Raw genomic sequence first — 10,993 nt, 5'->3', positions numbered from 1 at the left:
GTTCTCGATTGGTTCTTCATGTCTATAATGCATAAATATTATTGATTAATTAAACAGAATAGGAATAAAAGGAAAAAAAAAAAGAAAAAAAAATTGGTTACACTTCTCGATTTGTGCGTGTCATCCTTGCGCAGGGGCCATGCTAATCTTCTCTGTATCGTTCCAATTTTAACAGATGGCACTCCCGAAGGAGGCCGACCTCCTATGCCACTCTCTGTGTATGGAAACGCCCATCACGGACTGGCAGGGTCACCTCGGTTATAGGGTCAATTCCTTAGACTCTTTTCTGCATTTTATTATTTTTTTTTATAGTTCTAATTAAATTTAATCATTATGTTTGTTTTTTGTCTATTAATCACTTTGTTTAAATAAGGAAACTGCCCGAGGGTACCAATCGTGCAGTCGTGCACGCCTCCTATAGGGTAACTGCATTAACCCCTGCCGGGTCCTCAACATAACAACTGTTAGGGAGCGCAAATGAGCTGCTCGTTATGTTAAGTATACATTTATATTTGTTTTATATCCATTTAATGAGGGTTTAGGGTTTAGGGTTTATCCAAAGTCAGCCTCCTTCTTCCCTCGCAACTGTAGACCTCGACGTGTTCCCTTCTACACAACAGGTACACTTCTTATGACGCACAACTTGCTTTGTCTGCCTCTAAGGAGGACAACAGAAAATCCTTTGCATGCATTTGTGTCTATTACATTAGCTGCCTATACACCACAGGGAGTATTGTTACACCCTTTCTTGTTCTCCCCTAGACAAAAAAAGTTCCTTAAGATGTAAACTCTTAGGTAACGGGAACTTTTTTGCTTTTTTTTGTGTCCCCTCGAGGACAGGCAATCTTTAGTGCCTCCCCAAGTCTAAAAGGAGCATCAAAACAAGCTGCAGCAGCCTCAGGTGTACAGACACCTAAGAGGAAAAAAATGCACGACTGGGCCCTGTTGCAGCTCTAGTACCATTTAACTTCCTGTTGACCCTTCCTTGTCAACATCTGCTGCAGCAGAGTCTCCTCTTCTGTCTCTACAGCAAAGTGTCCCCTCTGTTCCCTCCGCAGCAAACTGTCTCCTCTGTTGTCTCCTCTGCTGTATTATGCATGCAGCATGATGAGCCACCGGCCTATAGGTGTTGTGTTACGCTGTCCTTGTGTGTTCTTTTTCTCTTGTTGCAACTACGAAGGAGCAAAGGGAACTATTAGCTTATTTAGTATTTATTTGTTTATCCTTTTGTTGTGTTACGCTGCCTAAGGTAGCATATACACTGCAGATAAGAATATGGACTGCAGCACGGACAAAAGAGACTGTTGTTGCTGTTGCTGCTGCTGCTGCTGCCTGTTGCTGCTATATAATAAGGTGTCTCCTTTCTTGTTATCTCACAGACAAACATATCGAAGAAATGCAGTTTAATTGATTACTTAGTTGCATGCGTGCACTCGAGTGTATGTATACCCCAAGAAGAACAAACAGAAAAGAAGAAGAAATACCCTTAATGGTGTATTAACAATAAGTACTAAGATTTCCCCCGATGTTTTATTTATGTATTTATTTTAATTTAATAAAAGTTTATGCATTTTCCTTGTTGCTCCCCTTCTTGTTACTGCCTGTGTGTAGGTATATATGTATTGTTCCTTATTGTTTCTTTGTAGTAATAATAAACAAATGAATAAATAAATAAATAAGTAAATAAAAAGAAAATAATTATTCTCATTTATTATACGACGGCGGCAGGATTCGAACCTGCGCGGGCAGAGCCCAGTAGATTTCTAGTCTACCTCCTTAACCACTCGGACACACCGCCATATTTTTTTTTCCTTTCTTTTTTTTATTTTTTTTTTTCTCCTCTTTTATTATTTATTAATATTTACTATTTAATTTTATTATTATTATTATTATTATTATTATTATTATTATTATTATTATTATTGTCATTTTTCCTTCTGTTAATGCATGCGCCGGTATTTCCTCTCCTATATATATCGTTCCCTCTGTTATCTCCTTAAGCAGTCTGCTGCATGCAGCATATGTTGGCAAAAAAGGTTGTTTAGGGTTTAGGGTTTGGGGCTTAGTGTTGCTGCCGCTGCTGCTTCTTGCTGCACCCTCTTGCGGTGTCTGTCCCCCCAAGGAGACACCTAGACGCAAGAAAAGACTCGGAGCGGAGCAGCAGCAGCGCAGCAGGGCCTTAAGTCCCCTTTTTCTTGTCCTTTGTTATGGGACGTCGGCTGCTGTCGCGCTCAGCAGCAGTAGGAGAAGGAGCTGCTGCTGCTGCTGCAGTTGCCTCGTAAGCTCTGTCGAGCCGCTGCAGCAAGACCTCTTGATCCTGCAGCAGCTGCTGCAGCGGCACCTCAAGGAGGGACAGCTGCTTCAGATCAGCAGACAGAGTAGAGGCACCGCAGCTCTGTGCTAGCTGCTGCTGCTGCGGTGGCTTGCTGCAGTTGTCTTGCTGCTGCAGCAAATCTCCTGCAGCAGCACGCAGTTCCCGCCAGTGTCCTGCTGTCTCCTCCATACCTTCCTGTTGCTGTCCCCTTTCCTCCTTCTCCTCCCTCCTTGTTAAAGTTAAATCATCAAAGAGACCCTCTACTGTCTTGTACCGCAACTCGGAAGCTTGCTGCTGCTGCTGCTGCTGCTGCTGCTCGTGATGATGATAGTGATGATGGTGATGCTGGTGTTGGTGCGGATGGTGGTGCTGATGCTGCTGCTGCTGCTGCTGTTGTTCTTGTTGCTGCTGCTGCTGATGATGATGATGATGAATGCCTACCCCTTCTCGGGTGCCTTGGAGCAGCCCTGGTTGCGCGGACATCCAGTGATCTGAAGTCTGCTCTTGCTGTTGCTGCTGCGCAACAGCAGCAGCATCAGCAGCAGCCATTGCGCTTCCTCCCTGTTGTTGTGCTGCTGCTACAACAGCCGGAGAGGGGCCACAGTGTTGCTGTTGCGGCTCAGCGGTCTCTGCAGATTGCTGCTGTCTCAGGTCGTGTTGCTGATGCTGCTGCTGATGCTGCTGCTCAGGCTGCTGCTGGTGCTGCTGCAGCAGCAGCAGTTGATCTATTTCCCTTCGGATTCCAACAGCAGCAGCAGGAACAGGAGGCGGCAGGGGCAATCCCCAGGACCCTGGTGTTGCTAGTGGTGCTGCTGCTGCTGCTGCTGCTGCTGTTGGTGTTCCTACGAAGTGTCTCCTCTCAGCAGCAGAGACAGCTGAGCAGCAAGGAGACACTGACCTCAAGGGGACATCTGACGGCAGTATATGCTGCTGCTCCTGTCTCCCTTGAAGAAGAGGAGACGCAGCAGCGCATGCAGGCAGCCCAGCTGCTGCAGAAATCCAGTGTCCACACACACTCTTTGTAGCAGTTGCAGCAGCAGCAGGAGCAGCAGGTGCTGCAACAGGAGCTGCAGCAGCAGCAGCAGCAGCAGGAACAGCAGCAGCAGCAGACAGCGGGCGCGGTTTGCCCACACTTGCATTTGAGAGGAGAGACGATCGCTGGAAAGAATTCTCTTGGGTGTGGGGCAGCAGCCCTTTGCTGCTGCGGCTGCTGCTGCCGCTGCAGCAGCCGCAGCAGCGCCGCACCTCTGTTGCAGGACGCCCTTCCAGTACCCCCTCAGCAGCAGCAGCAGCACGAGCAAAAGCAACAGCAGGAGGCAGCAAGCTGCTGCTGCAGGAAGGACCTGGTGAGGGCACTGACACACACGGAGCAGCAGCAGCAAGGTAGCCATCATAACGAGGAGCTGCGGACAACCCCACACTCCCCGAAACCAGTAATGCGTGCTGCCGCTGCTGCTGTTGTTGTTGCTGCTGCTGCTGCTGCAGATTGCTAGCAGCCAGAGGCCGCAGCAGCACATCTATCTGCTCCTGCCTTCCCCACAGCCCATTTGTGCTGCTGCTGGTTTCGCCGCTTCTGCCAGCCAGCAGCACTTGTCGCTGCCAGTCCTGCTGCTGCAGCAGCGGCTGCGGCTGCTGCTGCAGCAGCGGCTGCGGCTGCGGTTGCTGCTGCTGGTGCTCCTGATGCATGTTTGATTCTCGACTAACGGAAGACCAGGTCTTCAGTGGCAACTGCTGCAGCTGTTGGTGCTGCAGCTGTTGGTGCTGCAGCAGCTGGTGCTGCAGCAGCTGGTGCTGCAGCAGCTGGTGTCGCTGCTTCTGCCTGCCTTGCTGCTGCTGCAGCTGCTGCAGCTGCAGCCCCAAGCGCTCTACCCGCAGCAGCGACAACTGCAGCAGGGGATCGACCTGTCCTAAGAGCTGATCAACTAAAGAAGCAGAGTGTTTCTGCAGCAGCAGCAGCATTTGCTGCTGTTGCTTCTCCTCCTGCTCCTTTATGTGTTGCAGCTGTTGCTGCTGCTGCTGCGGCTCCTGGGAACCAACCTGAAGGCAGCAGAACAGACACCATATTGGTCAGAGCATGCAGCGAAGAAGCCCCAAACAGCAGCAGCAGCAGCAGCAGCAGCAGCAGAAGCAAACAGCAGCAAAAGCAGCAGCAGCAGGACGTGTGCATCTATGGAGGGACCGGCGAGCAGACAGGGCAACAAGTAACAAAGAGACGCCTTCGCTGCAGCTGCTGCTTACCTGCTGCTGCTGCTGCTGCAGCAATTGCCGCAGCCTGTCAACTTCAGACTGCAGCAAGAGGAGCTGCTCCTGCAAGGCAGCAGATCTTTGCCTCTCCTCCTGCAGCAGTTGCTGCTGTTGCTGCAGCAGCTCCTGCTGCTTGTTGTATGAAGCCGTGGCCGCCGCTGCAGCAGCAGCAGCAGCAGCTTCTCGGGCTTCTCCACTGAAACACAAGCAGCAGCAGCAGCAGAAGCTTAATACGTGCATGCACAGCAGCAGGAAGCTGCAGCCTACATGCATGCAACGAGAAGCAAAGGGGACTGAAAAAGGAGACAATAAAGGAGACAGCAATAAAAGAGACAAAAAAAAGGAGATAATAAAAGAGGAGACAATAAAAAAGGAGACAATAACAAAGGAGACAATAAAAAAGGAGACAATAACAAAGGAGACAATAATAATTACCTTAATGCTGATACCTGAGCAGCAACACGAATAAATAGTTGTTTTGCTTCTTTGTCTCCCTCTCTCCTTCGCAGCTTCTCTAGCTGCAGTTGCTGCTGCAGCAGCATGCAGTTGCTGCAATGCTGCTGCTTCCCTCCCTTGCTGCGGCTGCTGCTGTCGCTGCTGTACCCGCTGCTGCTGCTGCTGCTGCTCGTGCTGCTGCTGCTGCTGCTGCTGCTGTGGAGGTGTACACCACGGCGACACCGCACAGCAGCACTTTTTGCCCTCTTTCGCAGCTGCTGCTGCAGTTTTGCATGCAGTTTCCTACCACGCAGGGCTTGCTGCGGCTGCTGCTGCTGCTGCTGCTGCTGCAATTGCTGCTGCAGAAGCAGTTGCTGCTGCTGCGGCGGCTGTGGGTCTTCTTTAAGCAGCAGCAGCATCTCCATCGCCCGGTCCTTCACGTGGCTGTCAAAGACAGCACCTGCAGCAGATGCAGCAGCTGCAGCAACAGCAGATACCCCTCCTTGTGTTTGCTGCATAGTCTCCTTCTCCTGTATTAATGACGAAACCCTTTCTTCTGCAGCTGCAGTTGCTGCTGCTGCTGCAGGTGCTGCTGCTGCAGGTGCTGCTGCTGCAGGTGCTGCTGCTCTTGGGGAGGCAGCCAAGAGTTCATCGGTTCTCCTCCGGAAACTAGCTAACCCCAAGTCTGCCAATCTGCTGCTGCTGCTGCTGCTTGGCAGCTGCTCGTGCTGCTCATACATGCTGATCCTGTTTTGCTGGTGCTGCTGGCTTTCCATTGTTGCTGCTGCTGCCGCCCTTCGCTCCTCGCAGCGTCATTGTTGTTGCACTGCTGCTCTCGCTGTTTGACTGCTGCAAGTGTTGCCGCTGCAAGTGCTGCTGCAGCAGGTAATAGTGCTGCAAGGGCTGCTGCTGAACGTGCTGCTGCTTCGAATGCTGCTTTTGCTGCCGTTTGTAGATGGAGGGTGCATGCGCTTGTGCTGCTCCCTCTCTTCTTATTACTATCGATGAAGCCTGCGGATGCCACCTGTCCTGCCCAATCGCTTGTGCTGCCACTGCTGCTGTTCCTGCATCAGAAGCTGCTGCTGCTACTGAAGAGACTGCAGAAGCAGCAGCAGCAGCAAATGCTGCTGGTGTTTCCCTCCTTTTTGCGGTTGCACCCCCCTTTCCCCCTAGTACCAGCAGCAGAATGGAGCCTCCCAGGGGTATTTATGGGGTAATAAAGAATAATTAACCAAAAAGCATAATAAAATGGGTTATTTCAATTATTAAAGAAGAAAGACAAAGACGTAAATTCCCGTTAAACCCCTTCGTGGTGTACTAGGGGGAGGTAGGGGGCCCCCCTGATAGTCGCAAGGGCCCCCTGCTGCTGTGCCCTCGGGAGAGGTAATAAAGGTAATAAATGTACTAAAATATACTGTAGAAAAGGAAAATATATATAAGAAGAGAGATGCAGTAAAGATTCAGCTGCAGCAGCAACAGCAGCAGCAGCACACACTCACGTGGGGCCCCCGGCACAGCCCGCGATGCAGAGGAGCAGCTTCCTTCTGCTGGTGCTGCTGCCGCCGTATGCTTGCCATTAGTGTGACTTATGAGTTTGTGTTAGTCTTTTATCCTATGTTGAGGGTCAATAAGTGCCGTTCTTCCTCCCTCATCAGCTGCTGCTGCTGCTCGTGCTGCTGCTGCACGCTTTCACACAAAGACAAGGCTTGTCTTGAGTCTTGCACCAAACGGGTGTAACAACAGACGCAGCAGCATCTGTCAAGAGCAGCACACTAGTAGCACAAAGAAGGCCCCAGGACCAGGGGCAGAAGCAGCAGTAGCAGCAGTAATCAGCAGCAGCAGCAACAGCAATGGGGAGCCGCTACTTCTCCCCTTTTCCAAGTGATGACGGTAAAGAGATCCGTCGTGCTGTGATAGAGGCTGCTGCTGCTCTGGGCTCATGTGGCTGGTGGGGTCCTGAGCGTGTTGAAGCAGCAACAGCAGCAGCACAAGACATACGCAGCAGTAGCAGCAGCAGCAGCTTGCTTCCCCTTGCTGACCTTCTTGATTCAGCAGCGGAATATATGGAAGGATTTGATTCCAATGATAACTCAAGGCCAGGGTGTATTTACTCAGGAGACGCGGGGGTTGCCTATGCATATATTAGGTCCGTCTGTTGCTGCTGCTGGATTTGCTGCTGCTGCTGCTGGTGTTGCTGCCGCTGTTCCTGCTGTAGCTGATGTTGCTGCTGATGACACTGGCCGGATGTTGCAGTGCCTGCACCTGCTGCTGCTGGGTATTCTTCGGATGTGCATTGCTGCTGTTGCAGCTTCAGCTGTGGCATTGCTGCTGCTGTTGCTTCTTCCGCTGCTGTTCTGCTGTCGCTGCTGCTGCTGCAGCTCTGTGTGCTGCTGTTGCTTTGTGGTTTGAGCTCAGAAGGGCCGAGCGGTTGATAGCAGATGCAGAAGCAAAGAGACGCTGCCTCCAAAAAGGCAGTGGGGAAGCAGCAGCAACAGCAGCAACAGCAGCAGCAGCAGGTTTGTCCAGAGGAGCAGAAGCTACTGCGATACCCAGAGCAGCAGAACAAGCTCTGCATGCGGCCCTGGCAATCGTGTTACCTGGTTGTGGGATATATACAGGTGGAGACACGGCAGCAGCAGCAGCAGAAGCAGCAGAAGCAGCAGAAGCAGCAGCAGCAGCAGAAAGGTCTTTGCGTCGCCGCTTTACCTTCCTTCAGGGATATGTCGGCCGTTTAGCCTTGGCTGCTGTAGCCCTCCATCTCTTAAAGAGAGAGGTAACTGCTGCTGCTGCTGCTGCTGCTGCTGCTGCTGCCGATGCTGCTGCCGATGCTGCTGTGCTTTGTTGCAGATGGTGCTGCTGTTGCTGCTGCCGTTCCTCAGCAACTGGTGCTGTTGTTGTTGCTGCTGCTGTGTCCTCTTCTGCAACTTCTTCTCCCGCTGGGAGTTGGTCGTTGCTGCTGCTGCTCTCTGCTGCAGAAAATGCTGCTGCTGCTACTAGTGTATGTTTTCTGCAAGCGCTTTTCCTGCCGTCAGCCTGTCTGCTTCGGAGTTCGATGTATTTCTAGGGTTTAGGGTTTAGCTGCTGCTGTGTTGTGCTGCAGCGGGAGGCATTTGCTGTGCTGCGTCGCTTGGCAGCAGCAGCAGCAGCAGCACTGCCGCGCATGCAACCAGAGGAATGCGAGCTGCTGTATGGGCGAGCGGGGCTGTTATATGCGTTGCTGTTTACCCGCTGCTTGTGGTTGCCTCCTCCACCTCCTTCTTACTTCCCGCCTTTGGCAGCAAAACAGACACAACCACCTGCAGCAGCAGCAGGCCTCTTTAGCGACTGCCATGAAGGCAGCAGCAAGAGCAGCAGCAGCAGCAGCGAGAGGAAAGAGGATGTGGATACCTGCTTACAACGTGCATCAACTCTTTCCTTGCAGAGCAGCAGCGGGAGTTTCAGGTATCCAATGTCCCTCAACTACGGCAGCAGCAGCAGCTTCAGCAGCAGGAGCTTCAGCAGCAGGAGCTTCAGCAGCAGCAGTAGTTTCAGCAGCAGCAGCAGCAGCAGCAGCAAGAAATGTACTTGTTCAGGTGTATGCATGTGTGGAGAGAGAGAGGCAACGCGGCTGCTGCTGCTCGCTCTTATAGCGCAGCTTGTGGGGCAGATAGTAGCACAGGGCTTAGCAACAGCAGTAGCGAATGAAGGTGATTGCATGCACTCTTTGGATATGCAGCAGCAGCAGCAGGTGCTGCTACCGGAGTCTATCCCTACTGCCTTCTTAAAAGCAAGACCCCTCGTGCTGCTGTACGAATGGCACGACAAACAGTACCTAGGAGCAGCACATGGGGTTTGCGGCATCTTGCTGCAGCTGCTGCTGGCTGCCGATACACTGTACCATGCGGCTGCTGCAGGGTGTTTCCCGGGTCCAACAAGTCCCGCAGCAGCAGCAGCAGCAGGAAGAAAATCGGCAGCAGCAGCATCTGCTACAGCTGCTGCTGCTGCCAGCTGGGTTGGCTGTGGCACTGGTGGCAATGGAGACGATACAGCAGCAGACCAGGAAGCAAAGTCTGCTGCAGCAAGGCTGCTAGCATGCTCTCCTGTTGTATGTAGCGGCATGCAGCCAATAAAAGGCAGTGAAGAGGTGCCTGTCTTTTGTCCTGCTGCTACAGAGTTCCTTTGCTGCAGCTCAGGTGTTGCTGCTGCTGCTGCTCTCCGTGACAGCGTAAGGAGACTGTGTCTCTCCTCCCTTATGTCTTTGCTGCGCTTCCATTGTACTCCAACAGCAAACCTTCACAGCAGCATCGGCAGCACCAGCGATCGTCTTGTCCAGTGGTGCCACGGCTCACCAGGGTTGCTGCCGCTGCTCTGCTGGGCTGTAGACCTTCATAGAGACAAAGCATTCGTGGTGCTCTCCCAGCAGCAGCAGCAGCAGCAGCAGGAAGGAGCAACCGGCACGGGGGGGGCGGGCACCAGTGCTCCGCCTTCTGGTTCGTCCTTGCGTCAGCAACAACAGCAGCAACAGCAACAGGAGGAGGATTGTCTGCCACAGCTGTACCGACGGCGTCGCTATCTAAGTGCAGCAGAATCAGCATCCTTACGTGTAGATAATTTATCTAAATGTTTAATGTGGCTAGAAGCAATGGGGGAGACAGTCTTTACGAGGGGTTTATTAAGAAAAGGTTTAGGTCTTTGTCATGGTATAGGTGGCAATGGATTGTCTCTCTTATGTTGTTATAATAGTACAGGGTCTCCTCGTTGGTTAAGAAGGGCTATTCTCTTTGCCTTAGAAGGAATACGGAGACACATGCAGCTATTAAGAATACCTGATAGGCCCTTTAGTCTCTATGAGGGTGTTGCAGGGTTCACTGTCTTCCTTAGAGACTGCGCAGAGGCACTACGAGCTTTTGCTGCTGCTGCTGCTGCTGCTGCTAATGATCCTACCTCCCCTAATGCTGCATACACACCTCTACCACCAACCACCTACTACTTCGTTGGCTATGAGCTGCCTCCCTTGCCTTGGGAGCGTTGCTGCCCTTAATGTGACTGTCTCCAAATAACAAAGCTTTAAACAGAGACAGGCAACAACAGAGACCGCAGTTGCTGCTGTCTGCAGCAGCAGCAGCATCTGTCTCATTGCCGATGGTCAGTTTGAACCCCAACTATCATTTAAGTTCTGTCTCTCTCTTGTGTATATGTGGACCATATAGACAAAAGAGAGGCGCAGCAGCAGCAGCAGCAGCAGCAGCTGGAGTCCCTTCAGAGCCCCGCTTTCCATTAGAAATTTGTCTCCTAGAGACGTATTGTTGTCTGTCCCTACCTACTACTATGTCTGCCTCTTTACCTATGTCTCGCTTTGTCTGTCTCTCCCTGTCCTGCTTCTTCTCATTGTGTCTGTTTCTTTCTTATGAGCAGCAGCAGCAGCAATAACAGTACCTACGGCAGCAGCAGTAGGAGCAACAGCAGCAACCCAAACAATGCATTAAAAGATAATAATAGTTTAAAAGAGAGGCATAAGAGACACTTAGATCCCCACAGAGGATGGAGAGTTCGTCTAGAAAAGGAGACGCCCAAGGGGTGTCTCCTTCTTTACGCACTACAGGCCTGTCTCCTTGTGTCTCCAAATGCATGCGGCCTGCTTTGTGTCTTTCTCTTCTGTCCTCCTTGTCTTCTATTTTGCTTGGGTTCTACTAAAACGAGAGACATTATATCAGCTGTCTCCATTCTCCATCCTGCTGCTGCTGTTGCCGCTGCCCACCTGCTGCTGCATGCAGCAGCAAAAAAAGACAACAATCGAACTCCCCCCTCCACAGTATTTGCCTGCCTGCCTCCATGCATGCATGCATGCATGCACGCATGAATGAATGCATGCATGCATGCATGCATGAAGCACTGTTCTCCCCTTTTACTGTAGTAGTTTTTGAATAAGGACCTGATACTGTACATCTTCTTCATCAGGGAAAAGACTATTTAAGACATCATCTGCTTCTTGTTCTGTTAAAGGTTCCCCAAAGGTCGTAA

The 10,993-nt window shown here is 51.4% G+C and overlaps 2 protein-coding genes across 2 annotated transcripts; one reads left to right on the top strand and one right to left on the bottom strand.

Annotated features, from left to right (window-relative positions):
- Positions 1-2,179: 2,179 nt before the first annotated feature.
- Positions 2,180-5,733, bottom strand: EMWEY_00003040 (hypothetical protein, conserved; the record flags this gene model as incomplete). Its single annotated transcript, XM_013479975.1, has 3 exons — positions 2,180-4,351; positions 4,553-4,754; positions 4,994-5,733. 3 exons carry the CDS (start codon positions 5,731-5,733, stop codon positions 2,180-2,182), a joined length of 3,114 nt encoding a protein of 1,037 aa, XP_013335429.1.
- Positions 5,734-6,843: 1,110 nt separating this feature from the next.
- EMWEY_00003030 (lanthionine synthetase C-like protein 1, putative) lies at positions 6,844-9,549 on the top strand (the record flags this gene model as incomplete). The annotated part of the gene is made up of 5 exons (XM_013479974.1): positions 6,844-7,139; positions 7,409-7,509; positions 7,612-7,766; positions 8,094-9,197; positions 9,355-9,549. The coding sequence occupies 5 exons, from the start codon at positions 6,844-6,846 to the stop codon at positions 9,547-9,549; spliced, it is 1,851 nt and encodes a 616-aa protein (XP_013335428.1).
- Positions 9,550-10,993: the final 1,444 nt, after the last annotated feature.

The sequence above is a fragment of the Eimeria maxima genome, genomic scaffold (assembly GCF_000499605.1).
Source record: "Eimeria maxima Weybridge genomic scaffold, Emw_scaff15, whole genome shotgun sequence".
Taxonomy (NCBI): domain Eukaryota; phylum Apicomplexa; class Conoidasida; order Eucoccidiorida; family Eimeriidae; genus Eimeria; species Eimeria maxima.
This window is presented reverse-complemented; position numbering and strand designations above follow the sequence as displayed.